Here is a 21,383-nt window from a genome sequence, read left to right as displayed (position 1 = left end):
GACTATCTGGGTAGCACAGAAGTTTTGGTGAATCCAGGACTCCTTTTAATTAGCACCTGCAAGTCCCCAGAAGTAATTTTCTTTAAATGTTCGGAAGAATTGTGGGAATAAGCTGGATGGAGAAACCCTTCCTGGCTCACCACTACTCAGAGTCCTTTTGTCAGTAGGAATAGTTTAAGGTGGTACTTTACAGAGTGAGCGGTGATTAATAATAATGAGGTAGGGCAGTCAAGCAGTAATAATGTATTTAAGCAAAAACTGAACAATGACATGATCTTTATCATGCTCAGCTCAGTATTTCCTGAAACAGATTTTTTCCAGTGGCTACTTGGGAAAGAGAAGTTTTGAAAGGGGATTGAGGCAAATTCAGTGGGGTAACCCTCAAGCAATTCTGTCGAGTGCTCAGTGATCTGAGTTGAGCAGGCTTTTCTCAAAGTGAAATCCCATTAGATGTAGCTCAAGTTACAGCCTCATGTGATATCAATATTTAGGTCCTCCAAAGATACCAGCAAGTCCTTACAGCAAGAAAAGGGAAAGGAGAACCTGACAGATACCTCTGATGTGAAAAAAATAAGTATAATAAAACCTTTTAAAAGTGTAGGAGGCCATCTTTATCCAGCACAAAGGAGCACTAAAAGGCAAATCAAACTTTTTGTTTTTGTTTTAGCTTCACAGTTCACTTTCCTGAGAGATTGGGACACTGTGAAATCAGCGAGCAGCTTTTCACAAACAAAGCAGGGTGTAACCAAGATGTAGGTTGCCTCTCCCAGAATGCTTCGAAGAAATGCTAATAGTATGCCTATTTGCTGGACTTCATATGCTTCCAAATAATGCAAACTAAAGGTCTCTTTCCACTGTTCCCATGGAACATTTTCAATTTTGCTAGTTGCTGACAATAGAGGAGCATAGACAGCCAATTTTCTACAGCTGTAAAGTGTTATGAGTGCTAGGTATTATGTTGGACTTGAATTTAAGGTTGCAGAAGAAGCATTGCACAGGGTTTCTATTTTACTGGATTGAATAGAAAAAGATATATTATTCAGAAGTTGCATGAGGCCAGTGGCAATACACTCACCTATAAAAACCATGAAGAAAATAAAGTTAATAATTATATTAACTGTCAATAAACTGCTGTGAACTATAATCGGACACGAAGCATCTATAAACTTAACCTATAGCATCTGATATATACGAAGATTGATAATTTTGGAGGTCAAAGGAAAATTCCAGTATAATAAAAAAGATAATTAGTATATCTGCTTGTAAAAGAAGAGTAATTCATCACTGAGGCTTGATTATGTCTTGTAGACATAGCACATAGTAAGTCTCTAACCCCAGTGCTCCAGGCAGCACAACAGAGCCAACATGGGGGAAAGTGATCTCCATCTGCTAAAACCCAGTAGATTACTTCCCTTCCCACCCCACCCCCAAGCAAACAGGACAGGCAGGGAAGGAATTGTCACTCTCCAAGTCACACTTCCTTTCCACGGTTGCACACTGCACCATACTCAGGGCGAGACGTAGTCTTAATTTTGCCCTTAATGCAAAAGGGATGCAGTGCTCAGTGCTGGAAATGATGTTTAATGTCTGATATTTTAACCATCAAAATGATATTTTATTTTTCTACCAAATAAAATTGCCTGGTTTTTTGTGTGTGCAAAGTTTGCCTTTTGCAAATTTGTTTTGGAACTTTTCCATAAGCGCTATGTAATGTTAACCTGCATTTAGACATTACTATAGAGACTTAAATGTTGTTGTTAAGGTTCCCCCCCCCCCACCCCTTATATATATAGGACTATGCAATTTTGCTCTATACTTTGTATTTCTTTTACTCAGAGTGTTTCACATTTTATTTTTTAGGGTAGAAGAAGGGACATGTTAGTTGAGCTACTTTATTTTGCTTCTCTTGTATGTTAGCTGAATAAATACCACTGAAACTGGCTGGAGTGAAAAGCCATTCTACATTATCTGGTATAACAGTCCAAATAATTATCTTAGTTGATTTTGAAGTTACACTTTTAATGAAAACTTACCTTCTGTCTTGCAATCTGCAAAGGTAGAGAAGCTTGAACTATTGCAATGACATCTGGCACTGTTATAATTCTATGTGTAGGGAGCAATCACTCAATCATACAGTGTATCAGCCAAAGTCCAATCTAGCAAGTCCTGGAGCTAACACTCAGTCAGCTGGCACTATTCACCTGAGCAGTAGAGTAACTTCAGTGAATTGCCATTTTTCACCACCATTGTAAAGTTACATGTAACGTGAACACAATAACTATTATATCTTTTAAGACAGAGTATTCAAGCATTTCATAGTTTGACAAGATGGGGAGAAAAGAGAGGTCACTCGAATATCCAGTAACTTGACCTTGAAGAGGTCACATGATGAGCTGAGCTTTAGCCAGCCACATCATCCTGTGAAGATAAGACAGATCATAAATTCCCCTTTTAAAGCTGAGCTGCATCTCAGGTTGACTAGAAGCTGCCTCAAGGAACTCCCACTTCAGTCAGAAAAATGGCATTCGATGGCAACTGGAAGGTAGACAGAAGTGAAAACTATGAAAAGTTCATGGAGCAGATGGGTAAGCTTTACTTTTCCAGTGCCTCATTTTTGTCTAAGAGCAATCACTGAATGCTAGTGCTGCCCTTGGTCTTCCTCCTGTTAACTGCCTCTCTGCTACCCTGCCCACCTGCTGACTTCCTCATATTTTCTTCCAGAATAATCATTTTTTTCCACCGTAGAAAGAGACAGCATCAAGACACTGGGGCAGATTCTGATCTCTGGAGTAACTCTCTTAATGCCAGTGGAACTACTCCTGATTTACACTGGCATAACTCAGAAAAATTTCCCCACTTCATTGAAGTTTTTTTTTCATTATGGAAAAGTCCTATAGAATTTAAAAGAATGATAATCTTCCTGTATAATTCTATAGCAAGAATATGATTTTCTATTACATTTTATAAGTTGGTTTAAAACCACATAGAAAGATTGTTCTCTCTTAATATTCAGGTTTTAGACTAATTTCTAGAGAACCTATTTATTTCCTATAGACTGCATTTGGTTCCATCCCTATTAAATTCTATAGCACTTTTCCATAAAGTTCAGAAAGAGAGCAAGGTAGGTTACTGCAGAAATATTCCTTGAAATGTAAATTTCCACAGGCAACATGCCGACTGGTAAAGAGCTGTAATTTAGGTGCCTAAAACTGGGCACCCCATCTTAGAAGCTGCTTTTGAGAATATCCCCTATTATACCTGATGGGCTTCAATGTCTGGAAGGGTGAAGAGGAATTTTCATGTGCAGTTTTAGAAATAGGGAAGACAATATATAGCTAAGCAATCATTTATGTCTTGTGATATTTAATTAATTTCTGATTCGTTTAATTGCTCAGGGCGGGGGGTGGGAGGGAGGGAGAGACTGGGAATTTCCTGTTTTTTTGGCCACAGGATTAAATGATCAATGGGGAAAATCACATTGAAATGAGTTTGGTTCAGTCAAAGTGCACTCACAAACACAAGTCACCATACTGAAAGATTAGGAACCTGGAGCTAAAACAGAAAAAGAAAAATAGAGATTAAGTTCTGCACGCATGACCAGTCCAAGAAAGGCTGATTCACCACTGCCTTGCACCCTGTGTAGTCATTTAAACCTCTGCAAAGTGGGTGGGAAATGCAATCATTCTCTTTGGCAGTGTCTTGCACTAACTTTGCACAGGTGAAAATGGCTACACAAAGTGAAAGATGAAGGTGAAGAACCTGGACGAGAGAGCTCCAGTAAGGCCCATAATTTATTAAATTCACTTGCCCAAAAAAGGTCATTGGGCCAGGGTTTTTGCTGCCGCAAGCGGCGGAAAAAAAAAAAAAAAAAAAAAAGCCGTGATTGCAATTGCGATCGGCGGGAGCTCCACCGCACCGCTTTCTTCTTCGGCGGGAATTCGGTGGCAGGTGCTTCCCTCCGAGAGGGACCCGCCGCTGAATTGCCGCGGAACAGCCCGACGTGCCACCCCTTCCCCTTGGCCGCCCCAAGCACCTGCTTGCTGGGCTGGTGCCTGGAGCCGGCCCTGATTGGAAAATATACAAATCTGATGCTGCAATATAAGTTGCTTGATGTCCATTTGTTTTTCTAGGTATTAACGTAATGAAAAGAAAGCTAGGAGCCCACGACAACCTGAAAATCACTATTCAGCAGGAGGGAAACAAATTCACTGTCAAGGAATCAAGTACTTTCCGCAACGTAGAAATAATATTCATGCTGGGAGTCAATTTTGAATACAGCCTGGCTGATGGAACTGAGCTCAGTGTAAGAAATCCACTTTTATATGATAAGCCTGTATTTAATAAAGTTATCGCTGGGATGTTTTATTCATCTTTCTGATTTTATTTTAAATTTGACTCTGTCTAGGGAACGTGAACCCATGTAGCAGAGAGCAGAATCTGTCTCTCTAGGCATAAGGCCAGAGCAATGAAACATTTATTCACTTGCTCTATGTAAAAATCAAATCCCTCACAACGAACAAGGATATCAATGTGGTGTGAGCTAACAGGAGTGTATTACACCTTCCCTTTAGCAACTGCACTGGTTTCATGTTTGCTTGAGCAATGTCCAAGTGTTGACATTACTGTAGGAAATTCAATGTGGCATGGTCCTGGCTACCTGAGAGACAATCTCCCGCCACATGAACCACGATGGCAACTGAAATCAGTTAGAGGGCTTGACCAAAGAGGCTCTAGGTGAAATGCTGGTACCACTGAAGTCAAGGAGAGTTTTGTCATTGACTGTAATTGAACCAGGATTTCATCCTCTAGCTTTAAACATGATAGGGTTGTAGGCAGAGCCTTCTTACAAGGCCCCTAATTCTGCAATTCATTGCCTGAGCTGGTCTGGTGAAGCAAGGGTCTTTTGGCTCTTTGAGTGCAATGAAACACCCACTGTCTCTCTCAGACATTTGTCTGAGAAGTAGGAAGGGTCAGAGTCCACAGTAGGGTGTGATAGAGAATGAAATGGAATTGATTATTTGTGAGGGATTATTCTTTCTATGTCAAAGAAAGAGGCAGATTAATGTATTCATTTAATTATGTGTATGAGCTCTGTGGGAAGGAGAACTGTATTTACACAATAAATATTATATTATTTATATTACTGTAGGAGCTAGGAGCCTTAGTCCTGGACCAGGGCCCCATTGTGCTAGAGACTATACAAACGCAGAACAAAAAGATGTTCCCTGCCCCAAGAGGCTTACATTCTAACTATAATACAAGAGACAACAGATGGTTACAGAGAGGTGGGGGAATACAAGGAAACAATGAGACAATATTGGTCTGCATGATAGGCAGTGGTCTGAGCACACTAGCAGCCTGACTGTTGTCAAGCTTTATCTATACATCATAGCAAAACTATTTTGAGCAGGGATTTGAAGGTGGATAACGAAGCAACTTTGTGGTAGTTTATGGAGCGCAAGTCCCAGGCATGTGGGATAGTCTGGGAGAAAGCATGCAAGTGTTTGTCTGGAAATTTAACAAGTGGGCAGTGGAGGCTGGCATCATGGGTTGATCAGAGGTGAGCACAGACAGCTCAATAGTGAATAAGAGATGATATATAGGGTGGATATTGACTGTGAAGGGCCTTGAAAGTGAAGATAAGCAGCTATATTTGATATAAAGGAGATGGGGGAGTCAGTGGAGGGATGCAAAGAGAGGGGTGATATGGTCAAAGTGACAAGCTAAAAGAATGCTTATATATATATATATATATATATATGTATGTATGTATGTGTTTATATATATATATAATCAAAACTAGAAGTGCTTTGGTTGTTGTGGAGGGGGTAAAACTCCTTTACTGTACCTGCCATTTTGCAAAAAACCTGATATTCAATTGCTTTACCTCTTTGGTGCTTTTTTAACAGCCAGAGAATACATATACAATACCAACATTGTCGTGAATTCCTTGGATTTTTTTATTTTTACACTGTAGGGTACTTGGAACCTGGAAGGAAATAAGCTTGTGGGAAAATTCAACCGGAAAGATAACGGAAAAGAGCTCAAAGCATTCAGAGAAATCGTAGGAGATGAATTAATTCAGGTGAGTTAAGTCAATTTTTTTCCTTTATGCACAGCATCAAACTATAAAGAACTGAGCCCTCTCTTAAAGCTGCTTGAAACTGGGATGTATCATTAATTTATTTTTTAAAAATCCTATTTTTATTCAAAATTTGAAATTTTGAAATTCAAAAAACCACTGAATTTCAAATATTGAACTTTTTTAACTTACTCTAATCTTTCTATTTTCCTACCCACTCGCATTCATTTCAATTATCTGAGTGCAGCCTGAGCTAACTCTAAAGGAGCCCACTACTGAGTCCATGCTCATTCTGACCAAAGGTCCTGAATCTGTTAGTTTCTAATAAGGCCATTCTCACATTAGGATCTGAGTTCCTCAAAACCGGTAATGAATATGTCTTCACATGCCCCTGTGAGTAGAAAAGGCATATAATCCCCATATTTTAGAGATAGTTATATTAAATGACATCCCAAATCACACAAGATGCCTATGGCAGAGCTGCACATTGAAATCTGATACCTTGAGATCCACTCCTGTGTCATAACCACAAAACTTCCATCCTCCCTTAATGAGCCCGCCTTAATCTTCAGGCCTGGATTAAGGGCTTGTACACACTTGAAACGCTACAGCGGCACAGCTGCAGTGCTGAAGCTGTGCCACTGTAACGTGTCAGTGCAGATGTTACCTACCCCCGCAGGATGGGTAGGGGCGGTGAGTTATATGGGCTTCTGGTGCCTGTGCTCCAGCAAATTCAGGGCCCGGGGGCCCAGCTCCACCAATGTTTGGGGCCGGGTCTCTCCCCTGGCCCCACCTGCCGCCCCGTGCGCCTCCCCCAGACCCGCCTACTGCCCCCACGTGCCTCCCCCAGAGCGTCCCTGCCTGCGCCCTGGGGAGCTGCCCTGCCGCTTCATGCTGCGCTCCCTCGCCGGCCGCTGCCGGCTACAAAAGGGAGCGGCACTGGCAGCAGGCTGAGGTGCAGCACAGCCACCACCTGCAGAGGGAGGAGAGGAGGAGGCACACATGTGATGGCAGCCCTCCCCTTCCCCCCCAGCACTCACCACAGGGGAGGCAAGGGGGCTTCCTGGAGGTGAGAGGGGCTCGGCCCCTAGGAGCATGTCCAGTGACAGTGACGGGTGAGTGTGCTGCCATGGGGGAGAGGCCTGGGGGGACTGTGGAGTCCTCCTCTCTGGCCGCAGCCCCGGGACAGCCTGCCTGCACCCCAAACTCCTCATCCCCAGCCCTGCCCCATCCCAGAGCCCTCACCCCCCCGCACTCCAACCCTCTTCCCCAGCCCTGAGCCCCCTCCTGCACCCTGAGCCCCCTCCTACACCCCTCATCCCCAGCCCCACTCCGCAGCCCTCACCCCTGTAGCCCAACCCTCTGCCCTAGCCCTGAGCGCCTCCCACACACCAAACCCCAGAGCCCTCACCCCCATCCAGAGCCCTCATCCCCCCACATTGTGCAATATAGGGAAATTGTTAAACACTTACTGTTTCCAGTCCATTTTAACATTATTTTAAAAAATATATATCAGCTTACAAGGCAGGTGTGTGGGGGGGGTGGGGAGGGGGAGGACTTGGACCAGTTCGGGCACCACCAAAAATTATACAAACCTGCTGCCTCTGAGGAGGGGTTCTCCTGTCAGTGTAGGTAATCTACCTCTCTGAGGGCTTGTCTACATTACCCGCTGGATCAACGGGCAGTGATCGATCCAGCGGGGGTTGATTTATCGCGTCTAGTCTAGACGCGATAAATCGACTGCTGAGTGCTCTCCCATCGACTCCGGTACTCCACTGGAGCGAGAGGCATAGGCAGAGTTGACGGGGGAGCATCAGCCGTCGACTTACTGCAGTGAAGACACCGTAAGTAGGTCTAAGTACATTGACTTCAGCTACGTTATTCACGTAGCTTCACGTAGCTGAAGTTGCATAATTTAGATCGATCCCCTACTGTAGACCTTAGAGGCAGTAGCTAGGTTGATGGAAGAATTCTTCTGTCGATCTAGCACTGTCTACGGTGGGAGTTAAATTAGCTTACCTCTGTTGCTCAGGGCTGTGGAGCTTTCACACCCCTAAGCAATATAGCTGGGGTAAGCTAACTTTTTAGTGTAGACCAGGCCTAAGTAAGGGAGTGCAGGTCTAGGTCTGAAGATTTTAAAAATCCACAGTCCTGAACTATAGTCTTTCTCTTTGATTTTGATGGAACTACTCATATGAGTGAGGGTTACTGATGTAGTGGTAGCTGGACTGAGCCCTTAGGTTGTAAACCTGTGATGGATAATAAATACTCTCTTGATGGGAACTGTAAAATAAATCTCAATGGAAATAGTCAGTGATGAAAGCCTTTTCCTCTTCATTAATCTCTTTCAGACTTACATATATGAAGGAGTTGAAGCCAAGAGAATCTTTAAAAGGGTTTAAACCTCAAGCCCAGAAAGAAATCTGATGGGAGAAGAATCATGTTGTATATGGCAACTGTTTCCCTTTCCCAACAAGCACCAAGTTACTGATTGATCAGTCTTGATTTAAAACACAGGCCAACATTTTGCATTTCCAGTCCTTCCAATATTACATATTTGTATTATACATCAATAACTGTTTTGATATATGGCATTGTTAAGGGCTGTGAAAACTATTTACATTTTGTAAATGAAAATAAATACTGTTTCTGCACTGATTTTTCAAGTGGCATTTTGCTTTTATCACCATAAAAGGTGTTTGTTGTTGTAAGGTTTCTCCATGTATTGTATATTGAATCATATTGGTTGTATATTTTAAACAAACAAAAAACAAATAACCTCCCCCTCAAAAAAACAAATCCCCGGGATCCTGCAGCCCTTCCATGTACATAACTCCTGGAAGTTTGTGTGTCTGTAGCTGTAAAGATTGTGACTCTGATAATATAGTTCATCTCCAAGAAAGATCAATCCAACTCCTGCTGGTATCAATGGGAGTTGGATCAGTCCCTTGCTGTACATTTACTGGTATGTTTTTTTCAATGAAGTCATGCAATAACAAAGGATCTCTAGGGCAGAAAATCCAATAATCAATTTTAAATGAATAGAGATATATGTAGCCCATGCCCTTATCTAGTTTCTTTTCTAATATTTTTACTTTAACATTTTGGAGCAGGTTGTAGATACCATAGCTGTAATCTAATCTAACTACCTATTATTTGATGTGATCTGTGTATTGGGCCAATTCAAAAGAAATTTGACCTTCTGTGTTTTTCCTTCTATATTCACTAGCCTTTTCCATAGTGATTTTTTCCAATGGGATTGTCATGAAACTTTGCTAAATAAGATAAGAGAGTACAACCAAAGTCTCTTTCCAACACAGCACAGGAAATGGAGATGCATTCAGTGATATTAACAAACTCAGAGAACTGGTAGGTAAGCTCCCATGGGAAGAAAAGGTAAGGGAAAAAGTAGTTCAGGAGAGGTGGCAGTTTCTCAGAGATAATATTAAAGCCACAACAGCAAACTATCTTGATTTAAAAGAAAAATAGGAAGAATCGTGAGAGCTGTTTAGTGACCTGAAAAACCAAAAAGGAATGCTACAAAAAGTGGAAACATGGATGAATTGCTAAGGATAAATACAAAAGAGTAGCATACAAATGTAGGGACAAAATCAGAAAAGCTAAGGCACAAAATGAGCTACACCTTGGGACATAAGAGGCAATAAGAAACAGATCTATAAATGCATTGAGGCCTCACCTGGAGTAGTGCATCCAGATAAAGAAAGAGAGGCCAGAGAAGAACAACAAAAATGATAAAAGGTTTTAAAAATCTGACCTACAAATAAAGGTTAAAAAAACTGGACATGTTAATTTAGTTTTAAGAAAAGAAGACTGAGGGGGACCTGATAGTTTTCAAATATGGTAAAGGCAGTTATAAAGAGAATGGCGATCAATTATTCCCGGTGTCCACCGAAGGTAGGATAAGACATACTGGGGCTTAATCTGCAGCAAGAGAGATTTAGGTTGGATATTAGGAAAAACTTTCTAACTATAAGACTTGTTAAGCATTGGAATAGACATCCAAGAGAGGTTGTGGAATCCCCATCATTGGAGGTTTTTAAGAACAGGCTAGACAAACACCTGCCAGGCTGGTCTAAGTTTGCTTGGTCCTGCCTCAGCGTCCCACAACGTTACACCAAGAGTTAATGTTCAAAATTACATACAAAATTACTAAAGATAGTTAAGTCCCAGGCAGACTGCGAAGAGCTACAAAAGGATCTCTCAAAACTGGGTGACGGGGCAACACAATGGCAGATGAAATTTAATGTTGATAAATGCAAAGTAATTCACATTGGAAAGCATAATCCCAACTATACATATAAAATGATGGTGTCTAAATTAGCTGTTACCACTCAAGGAAGAGATCTTGGAGTCATTATGGATAGTTCTCTGAAAACATCCACTCAATGTGCAGCGGCAGTCAAAAAAGTGAACAGAATGCTGGGAATAATTAAGAAAGGGATAGATAATAGGACAGAAAATATCATGTTGCCTCTATATAAATCCATGGTATGCCTACATCTTGAATACTGTGTGCAGATGTGGTCGCCTCATCTCAAAAAAGATATATTGGAATTGGAAAAGGTTCAGAAAAGGGCAACCAAAATGATTAGGGGTATGGAACGGCTTCCGTATGAGGAGAGATTAATAAGACTGGGACTCTTCAGCTTGGAAAAGAGATGGCTAAGGGGAGATATGATTGAGGTCTATAAAATCATGACTGGTGTAGAGAAAGTAGATAAGGAAGTGTTGTTTACTACTTCTCATAACACAAGAACTAGGGGTCACCAAATGAAATTAATAGGCAGCAGGTTTAAAACACTTCCTTTTATTTATTTCTTCACACAACACACAGTCAACCTGTGGAACTCCTTGCCAGAGGATGTTGTGAAGGCCAAGACCATAACAGGGTTCAAAAAAGAACAAGATAAATTCATGGAGGATAGGTCCATCAATGGCTATTAGCCAGGATGGGCAGGAATGGTGTCCCTAGCCTCTGTTTGCCAGAAGCTGGGAATGAGCGACAGGGGATGGATCACTTGATGATTACTTGTTCCATTCATTCCCTCTAAAGCACCTGGCATTAGCCACTGTCGGAAGATAGGATACTGGGCTAGATGGACCTTTGGTCTGACCAAGTAGGGCCAGTCTTATGTTCAGTTGGTCATCTACAAGGATCCCTAAGACCTTTTCAGAGTCACTGCTTTGCAAGATTAAGTCACCCATCTCATAACTCACCACTCTTTGTTCCTATTCGTAGGATCTTGCATTTGTATTAAAACACACTTATCTGCTTTGTTCCCAGTTTATCAAAAGATCAAGATTTCTCTGTGTCAGTGACCTGTCTTCAACATTATCTCCCGCCTCACCAATCTTTGTGTTGTGCAAACTTTAGCAGTAATGATTTTATGATTTTTTTCCTAGATCACTGATAAAAATATGGAATTTGATTCATCCATCTCTTTAAAAAGAGCTAAAAGGTGAATTCAGACTAAACTGGCCCTGGATCCACAAACCTTTACCACTTACCATGGTAGCCACCCAGGTGTGCTACTCATGCTTGAGTTGCTTGCCTCATAGCCATTCCAACCCTGGCCCACTTCCCTTGGTTCATATCATTTCCTTAGGGTTCTGGTGAACACCTTGGACTCTAGATGCATCTACTCCCTGGATACTGTACTGGCAGTAGATGGCTAGCCAGCATTCTGCCGTATATTATACTGCTTTCAGCTTCTAATCTCTAGGCTCCTCCAAATCCCAAGGCTCCTCCATGAATCTTTTCCAGAAAGGATACATTTAAATAACCTATGGTGATATTAATGGCTTTGGAGCACCTATTACACAGTAATTATTCTGGCTATTTCTTTCTTAATCTTCCTGTACTTTCTTCCTTCTGGGCATTTAAAATTTTTTCATTAGGTGAATTTTTTTGGCAGTTTCTGTAAATTCACCTACCAGAGCTATTATTTTCCACAGCGTCTAAGAGCTCCATCTACTGGTTAGATGCTATCATGAAACACTTTTTAAAATAGTTTGATTCACCAACTAATATTTCAGTTGAATATGCCATAAAGAATAGGACACACAATCCTACATTAAGGATTAGCTAAATTTCTTTTAATATACTGACGTATATAATTTCTTTTAATATACTTATGTATATCAATTTATTTCATTATATATATATGTAGCAGGGCAGCCTGCCCCTTTAAGGACCTGTGAAACCAGTGAGCAGCAAGCCCTGGCCTAAGGAAAACCCCAGCAGGCAGGTATCGGAAATCAGCTGATCCAGCTACGCAGTAGCTAGTGATTGGCTCTGATTCCCAGCTGGAAGATATAAATAAGGCCCCAGCTCCCCAAGAGAGAGCGGGAAAGAAAACTTTTCTGAGAAGTAACAGAGGGTTAGTCTGCCATGAGGCTAAAGAAGAACTGTAAAACTTAAGCAACTAGGAAGTGAAGGACCCTGCAGTATCAGTCCAGGTCAGGGCTACCATTTTTGTTACTTTTTCATATTTCTTACATTTGTGTGGCAGAGGAATAAAAGAGCCTCTGTAGAAGGCTAATACAGAGTTGGGCTTGGCTGACTGTTTTGTCATCAGACAATGTATTTTTGGAGCTAGCATACATTATGAAGATGGCAATGTTAACTTAAATGGGACTAATCACATGAATAAAGATGTGTAAAACTGGATACTGAATGTATGTAGAAGTAAACAACATTTATTCCTGGTTTAAATCCAACTACAAGACCAAAACTGAATGTGATGGAACTCCGTACACACACTGGTGAAAGATAATGGCCTTTAAAGGAAAAAAAAGGGGGGAGAACTAAAGCCCTGACCCTGCAATGAGCTTCAGGTGAGTAGATTGACCCCTGTGCCTATTAACTTCAATGGGGCTCCATGCAGGTATGAGGGCCTACCTACCAATTTCAAGATTGGAATCCTAATCACAAAAAACATGTTGCAGAGTTGAACCTGTGATGCATGGCATGCTGTCAATATCACTACTCTACTGTAAAGGACAGAACTAATGAGCAGGCTTCCAAATTTTCAAGGATTCAAACTAAATGTTTTTGAGCCCATGAACACTCTCTTCATTGACTAAGAGAGAACTATTGAGTCTCGTGATATGCCTTTTCCTTTCCCCTTGAATTGAGCATGCTACCTCTGCAACCCTAGACCTTTCTGGCTAAGGAAGTGGGAGAAAAGCAATAAACTCCAACCCATGTAGTCTACTGATCTAGAAACCCAAGGTGGGTGAGGTAATATCATTTATTGGACCAACTGCTGTTTGTGAAAGAGACTAACTTCTAGGCTACACAGAGCTCTCCTACTGATCTAGATATTTGTACCACACCCAGCACTGTAACATAAGTATCTGTTACATGGCAGTGCAGAACATTACCACTAGGCTACAGGACCTGTTTTGACTTGTTTGTTTGAAATGTGTTTCTGCAAGTGTTGTCACATGAAGGTGTGATTGCTAGGGACACTACTTTATTGCTGCTGAATACCAGAGAAAGGAGACTGTTTATCATTGGATTTATACATGAAATCCTCAGGTAAGTGATACAGAATATGAGGTGGTGTTATAAATACTCACTGGAGACTATGTAACAAATCTAGTAGAGCAGTCAGACAGACATGCTTATCAGCTGTATATTTGTGGTATCAAATAAAAACCCCACATCCTTCAGCTTCAAAAACCCAAATCTCTAGCAGTTGAGCTAAATGAGACTCCCCATTAGCACAGAAAGGCATTTATGCCCTTTGTGAGCCAAGGACAACCTGATCACACACGTTTTCATAATTTCAATAGAATAAGTATCACCTGTTGTGCTACGAAACTTTATTTCCTTCTGGCATGCTATGCAGAATAAAGCAGAGAGTCGTAATTTCAGAACCCATTCAGAAAATGATTTACCTCAGAAAAGGTGTTATCTACAACTAGATTATGTATGTAGATCTACAGATTAATTTTTGAGTTACTTATGTTGATGCTGCAGTTTCTGTTTGTCTAAAACAGTGGTCTCCAAACTTTTTTGATCGCGCACCCCATCAGTAAAAAATGTTTGAGCACGCACCCCCTGCTGCGCCAGCTCTATCATTTTTGCCAAAGCAAAAAAAAAAAAAAAAGCCGCTCAGACTCCCGCCTGATGAAGAAAAAAAAAAGTGCTCCTCCCCCAAGGATCCTCTTGCGCACCCCACTTTGGAGACCACTGGTCTAGAACACATTCCATTTAATTAAGACATAATAAAATTCCAGTTAAGTAAGGCCATGTCTACACTTACAAGCTTACAGTGGGACATCTGTACGAGGGCTCACATAGCCACGTTATGCTGACAGGAGAGAGCTCTCATGTTGACATCATAAAACCAGCTCAATGAGTGACATAGCGCTGTGCACGTGAGCATTTATGCCAGCAAAACTTGTCACTCGGGTGTTTTAAGGACGAATTAAGCGGCTTTAGGTAGTAAGATAGCTGGAAACAGTACAAGCCACCACCTAATGTGACAAGTCACAGGGCAAGGCCTGATGAGAAGCCAGCCCTGTGGGCTCCAAAGTTCCCTGCTTGAAAAAGCAGGGGCTAGGGTTTTGTTTTGGCAAGCTGTCTGTGTGTTAAAGGAGAAAGCCAGTGGACAGTGAGAGAAGCGGTTGTGAGCACAGCCCTTAGAAAGAACAGAGACAGAGCTCCATGGGGGACAGAAATGACTGGAGGGGCAGACTTGGAAATTGAGTGAGGAAACTGCTTGTGTTTGTTTTCCTAGTGTGTTCAGGGAAACAGGCTTTTGTGTACATTTCTTGTAAATAAATGGGATTGTATCAAAGAAATACCTGACTGATGTAACCAATTTCTCCTCCCAATGGAAACAACCTTTAAGGGCAGGCTCCAATATTGACTAACTACTTGCCCCAAAGAAGCAACACCAGCTATAAGCCTCTGCCAAAACTGATTTAACCTGCGTTCCAGGTCCATTGTTCAGAGTTCTCTCTAGTGAGGGTTCCCCTACTACTATTCAGAAATTTATTGGCACATTTCTCAAAGTCTTTCAGCACAATTTGGGGAAAAGTCACTTTGAGCCTTCTTCACTGGTAGATCTGAGTTACTCAGATCTCTTTTTAGAGTTAGGACAATCCTAATTCCTAATCTGATGGCAGGTTGCTAAACAGTATCATGCCATTTCTTGCTCCTTTCTTTGAAGATCAGGCACAGTTTTTCTTTCAGTTTTTGGTTAGAAGTCTTCTGAGTCCTAACATTTTGAACAAATATATTCTCTTTTTCATACTAGTAGAAAATATTTCTTTAACTCAGAATTCCTCTCTTGCATTGGCTGCACAGTCTCTCCTCTCTGGGTTTATTGTGCTTCGTATCTACCTCTTTCCAATCTCTAATCTGTGGTCACTGAGTCTATATTTGGTGAGAGTGTACCTCAGGTTTGCATATTTCACTGTGGTGGGGTAATCTGCTAGGTGACAACCAGGGTTTATGTCTAGTTTTAAACTGAACCCGACTTCAGTCACATACAGTAGAACAGGTTGGATTATAGCCATCAAATAGTTTTAGCAGTAGTTTTATTGGAAAGGTGTAGACATCTAATAGTTTCTTTATGGTGTTGAAGACCCACATGCTCATATAAGAGAATTTGCTAAGCCCCCCCAGTTAGTGGATGCCTTATGCCCTGAGGCATGTGGGTTTGTGTTTCGGTGTATGTTTTCTGAAGCTTGTGGGGGACTTGGACTTACCCTGGCTACAGCATTCTTTCTGTGGGTACTGTACTTCTCTGGTACTGCTGACGGGCTCGGAGGGCGGGGCGAGGCCTGCAGCGACCCCATCCTCGCACGGGGCGCGAGCGCAACCAGCTGGGCAGATACGTTCCGTGAGTCTCACGCGGAGCGCCGCGGGGGCAACCCTCCGCCCCTGCCCAGCTGTAGAGCGGTCACGTGACCAGCCCAGCAGGCGGCCGCCCGCTGCTTTCATTGGTGCAAAGAGCCGCCCCTCCCCGGAGCAAACAGGTGCGCATGAGCGATTGGGCCACGCCCCCCGTCGCTTCCGTCTTCTCGGGTAGGCGGAAGCAGGAGCTGCGGCGGAGGGGGAGCGATGGAGGCCGCGAGGCCGGAGCAGCGAGGCCCGGAGCCGGCCGCAGCGAATGGCGACTGCAGCCGCCCCCTGTCGCTCTCCGGACAGTCCTACTGGCTCGACGTGTGGCTCTTCGTCCTCTTCGACCTGGCGCTGCTCGTCTTCGTCTATCTGCTGCCCTGAGCCCGCGGGTGAGTGAGACCCGGACCCGCTCCTCTCCTCCCCCCCGCGACCCTGCTTCCCCCCACGGGCCCCGGCTCCCCAGTCTGTGTCCTGCGGTAAAACCCCCGGGCTCTCCGCTGCACCTCCCACCTCGTCTGGGCAGCCCCGTGATGATTATTGTTTAAGGGGCTTCACTTACGTGTGGGAAGTAGGGCCCAGCGCTGTTGGCAGTAGCGTGTATTTGGGGTTGAAGTGCTCAGTGCCTCTTGGCTGTCTCAGGCTGACTTTCCATGGAAAGTGGCCGCCAGAGTGGTTCAGGTAAAATTCTGGCTGTTATTTCTTGGAGAAGCCCAGGTGTGGCCATGCTTTGGAGCAGGGACTCACGGGGTAGTCTGGTGCCAGGGATCTGCCTTTTGCTGTTTCTGTGAAATTTCATCCGCATTATAAACTTTTGAACCACTGCAGTTTGCACACGCTCAGCAGAGGCTTGTTAGCAGCTTGCAGCTAAGAACTGGGAAGGTTCTGAGCATGCGTCACCCTGGTGCTGAACAGAAGTTTCCTTGCAATGGTAGTTCTGGGCTGCCCCGCGCTATTGTGGGCCCGGGTCCAGGCACCAGAACCCAGAGCTGGGAGACTGCCTCTTTGTGCTCTCAGTGCCCTCCTGCTGTGCCCAGGCAGCTGGGTGCTGGAGGTTACCTGATTTGGGAACAAGAGCCAAATTTGCAGGGGTGGGAGCCAGTGGGGGAGGGATTAGGAAACACAGGCCAGTATTTGGAGAGGCTGGACAGGGTAACCAGTGGAGATTGGGGCGAAGAGAAGAGGAACAGGTGGGACTAGAGTTGAGAGGTTGGAAGGGAACAGGGCAGGAAGGGGTCAAGATTGGGTATGAGGGGGAAGGTCTGTGCTTTACTAGAGCATACTCCTTTCCAAAGCCTGCAATGGAGTCCAAAACTCTCCATTCCTCTGCTGTCAGTGTCTATACAAGTGGCAAAGTCTGGTGCTTGTGGAAGTAGAGGATGACAGCCTATCAGTTACTCTGTTAGCTCAAGTGGCAGAGGCCTGTGCAGTGAATCAAAATGTCCCAACCCTGTTGATGACCCATGTGCGTGTCAGTGTGAAGCCACATGATGGAAACTGCAATTTTTTTGTTTGCCTTTTTAAATAAAACCTATATCAGTGGGTCCCAAACTTTAACAACCTGTGAACCCCTTTCACTAAAATATCAAGTCTCGCGAACCCCCTCCTAAAAATGAATATTTCCAGGGATTTTCTCCTTTACCTGAGTATAAATTATAAAAGCAGTGATCTTCAAAATATAAAATTTGTTTTTATGACATGCTTATTACACACTATTTATTATTAAGTGTCCCTGGCCTCTGTTTGCCAGAAGCTGGGAATGGGCAACAGGGGATGGATCACTTGATGATTACCTGTTCTGTTCATTCCCTCTGGGGCACCTGGCACTGGCCACTGTCGGAAGACAGGATACTGGGCTAGATGGACCCTTGGTCTGACCCAATAGGGCCATTCGCCTGTTGTTTATCATTACAGTATTTTTATTACATTATGAAAATGGCAACACTCTTCCAAGATCTCACTTTCGTAGCTTGTATCACTTTGAATAAGCCTGTCATAAGACAAGGCTCCTATGTTTCATCAAGGAGTATCAGATGTGAAACAGCATGAAGGTATTTAAGAAGACAACTCAAAGAGTTCCTCCTACATAAGCATTCAGGTCTTGAGCAGTCCAGACAAACAATGCACGTTACAACAAAGCTTAAACTTGTTCATCATAATTTTAAAACAATACTTTCTGCCTATTTAATTTTAAAAACAGCAAAAAATATCCACCTCCCTTTCCATTTCTTATAAGGAGTCTTGAAGTTTAAATCTCCTCAGTGTGACAGACATGTTTCAAGAGCTAAGAGGATCAAAGCAAAGTCCAGGGGCCCCGTGCTGCCCAGGTCCCTAGGGACAGCTCTGTCCACCATTAGGGAATTTTTTTCCGAGAACCCCCTGTAACATTTCTTGAACCCCAGTTTGGGAACCACTGCCCTATATTAAGAGTATTACTGAGGATGCAAAATCAAGCACTCAAAAGTTAGGAAATGCCAGAATGCCTGTCCAATTGTAATGAGTGCCAAAGAAAAGCCCATGAGGAGGGTTTGATTAAGGTGCAGGAAATAAGGCATGGGACTGTACACTGAACAATGGGAATGTAATATTACTGAATGAGCCAGGAATTCAGTGGGAAGAAATATGATTCATAGGCCCAAGGGTTCTGAATTAAGGTTGTCTTAATTCTGGCATTTCCTAACTAGACTACTTGGCTTTTCAACCTTTATGTTCTTCTAACATACATTTTGGTTGTGTGTACATACACTTAGACCCACCATCATCCATCCCTTCTTTCCAAATAAAACCCCTTGCAGTTTCCATCTGGGCAATTGCTCATGAGATTCCCAAACTTGCACTACTATATATATATATCTGCGACAGGATGCTTAGCTAAACTACAAAGCATCTACTTACAGCTGTGGCTTTGTCAATACAGGGAGTGCCCTTCAAAGGGTAAGTGCAGAAGTTAACTTCCCATTAGGTATCAGTAGTGGTACTATAATGAATCACACTAACAGCAAAGCTGTCCATTGCTAATATACTTTTCCTGAGTGGTTGTCTTGCTCGAATATCATTTCTATTTTAGATTTAGGAAGCATGTAGAAATTCACAAGCCAAAGATATCCAAAATGAGCACAGAGCCTCTGATCATGGCTGGCATCTTGCATTAAGAAGGTACAAGCTCGGAGTAGAAATGTCAGTTCTGTCTCTTCATTACTGTGGGTGGGAAGTGACTAATAAGCCTTATTTAACAGTGTTGCTGACTAAAGGAAAGTCCTGTCACATCTTGCTTCTCTGTTAATGAGAATTGCAATATTTTATACATTTTGCAGGGCTTTTTCAAATGGCATCCAAATGTGCAAGCATAAAAAAACGCTACTCCCTTTGCAAAAGGAATGCTGGCACACACAGGGCCGAACTCTGTGCCTGTGATCTCATGGGCATATTACTGGCTCAGTGCTACCCTACCTTCCCCACCCTTTTTCTAGAATGTGGCAGGACAGAATGAGGTGTGGCTGAAGTGGGCTGTGCTTTTGCAACCTGCTTGGTGTAATGCTCCTTAGGGAGCTGTTAGAAGTAGTACAAGTTAGAGCAGCCCTGAATCTACTCTAATTTGTTCCAAGGACCTAATCTGCTCCTACAGCCCTAGGGCACAAGGAAGCACAAATGGTTTAAAAGCAGGCTTCCCTGTTTCAAGGAGAACTGTTGTTTTTGAGCAGAGGGCTGGCACATGTAAGACTGGAGGTGACTAAACCCAGTAAGATGTCTTAAAAGTGGAAATCTGCAACTAGAGCTCTGATTAGTTAAAAAGTATGGTGAATAAACCAGAGTTCTGACAAACAACTTTTCTACCAAAAATAGATCTGAAAGCTTTTGAATTTAAAGAAAGTTCTGTCCAGGCAGTTTTCCCATTTACTTTTTCTCCCTCTTCTAGGTCTATTTCTGTTGTGCTTCATATGTGGCAGAAATTAAATCAGTATTAAAATTCTGAAACTTGAACTTTCAAGCAGAGATGAGAAGGAAAAATCTATGAAAACAAACCTGTCAAGCAGCCACAGTGCTATCACGGATAACACAGCAAATTTCATATGTTTAAGTTTCAAATAAATAGTGGTACTATTGACAGATCTTGATCTGGTTGGTAACATATTAGTATTAAAGTCTTTTTTTAAATCGATACATTAGAAACTTTGATAGTTTTATAGCTCAAACAGCAGTGGACTGGTATAAAGGTAATTAAAGCTGATGTTCCTTTCAGTATATTGAAGAAAACAGCACCTAATCTATGGGTATATCTGTGCTACAGCAGTATCATACTATGGATCAGGGGCGGGCAAACTTTTTGGCCTGAGGGCTGCATGGGGTTTTGTAAATTGTATGGAGGGCTGGTTAGGGGAGGGGGTTGTGGCCCGGCTCCTATCTGCTCCCCCCCGTCCTCTATGTAATCTCCCTTGCTCCCTGCCCCCTTACTGCGCTGCCTGGAGCACGGGTGGCTGGCCGCGCTACAGCTGCGCCGCCCAGCTGGAGCCGGGCCATGCCGCTGCTGCCACCACACAGCACAGAGCACCGGGTCAGGCTGGCTCTGCAGCCCCGCGACCCAGAGCATTGCGCTGGTGGCAGAGCGAGTGAGCTGAGGCTGTGGGGGAATGAGGTCAGCAGGGGAGGGGCTGGGGGCTAGCCTCCTGGGCCAGGCCGGATGGTCCTGTGGACTGTAGTTTGCCCACCTCTGCTATAGATGCTTCCTATATTGATGGAAGGGGTTTTTCCCTCTATGTAGTTAATCTACCTCTCCAAGAGGCCGTAGTTCTAGCCCCATCTACATAGGAGATTAGGACCTTCTGATGGTGCTCAGGGGTGCAACATTTTTCACATCCTTGAGTCATGAAGTGAGGTTGATCTAATTTTTTTAAAGTATAGACCTATGCTTATTTCCTTTCTTACTGACCGTATACCACTGAAAATGTAACCTGCCTTTTCCATTCCTTATAGTGGCAGCTCCTATTCAAGATGAGGAACCTTTTTTATAAAAACATGCTTTGGAAGAGGAAGACTATACGTGCAACAGGACAACTGGAAATAACACTCTCAAACCTGTTAAGCCACTGAGTGCTAGTGGTACACATTGATCCATTCATGGATGTACTGATTTGAGGGGGTCTGGTTCATCTGTAGCCTATTTACTTCAGTGACAATGTAAATTGTGCCTTAAGTTAAATTATTTCAAAAGTTTGAGGATACTCTTGTTTCCCTAGCAGTAATATAAATTGCTCATTTGTCTTTTACATAATGTTCAGTGTTTGAATAAAGATAATTGAAAAAATTGAACTTCAGACTGGCTGGATAGGTTAGTTTATTGGTTATGACATCCTTTTCTGACCTGGCAAGATCAACTTTCAAACACTTCCATGCAGCTCTGTCCCTCTGAGGCTTTTTATAGGA

General features: G+C 43.0%; 1 protein-coding gene and 1 long non-coding RNA gene across 3 annotated transcripts; both read left to right on the top strand.

Moving 5' to 3' along the window:
• The first annotated feature begins 2,518 nt into the window (after window positions 1-2,518).
• FABP2 (fatty acid binding protein 2) lies at window positions 2,519-8,484 on the top strand. Its single transcript, XM_065405544.1, has 4 exons — window positions 2,519-2,585; window positions 4,131-4,303; window positions 5,978-6,085; window positions 8,434-8,484. Exons 1-4 carry the CDS (start codon window positions 2,519-2,521, stop codon window positions 8,482-8,484), a joined length of 399 nt encoding a protein of 132 aa, XP_065261616.1.
• A 7,651-nt stretch (window positions 8,485-16,135) lies between these two features.
• Window positions 16,136-21,274, top strand: LOC135879376 (uncharacterized). Of its 2 annotated transcripts, XR_010561453.1 has the most exons (4): window positions 16,136-16,354; window positions 19,030-19,118; window positions 19,879-20,081; window positions 20,934-21,274. It is a non-coding gene; the product is annotated as an uncharacterized LOC135879376 (long non-coding RNA). The 2 variants fall into 2 exon arrangements; XR_010561452.1 differs by lacking the exons at window positions 19,030-19,118; window positions 19,879-20,081.
• Window positions 21,275-21,383: the final 109 nt, after the last annotated feature.

The sequence above is a fragment of the Emys orbicularis genome, chromosome 5, assembly GCF_028017835.1.
Source record: "Emys orbicularis isolate rEmyOrb1 chromosome 5, rEmyOrb1.hap1, whole genome shotgun sequence".
NCBI classification, from domain to species: domain Eukaryota; kingdom Metazoa; phylum Chordata; order Testudines; family Emydidae; genus Emys; species Emys orbicularis.
The sequence above is the reverse complement of the archived record's forward strand: the minus strand, read 5'-3'. Positions and strand labels throughout refer to the sequence as shown.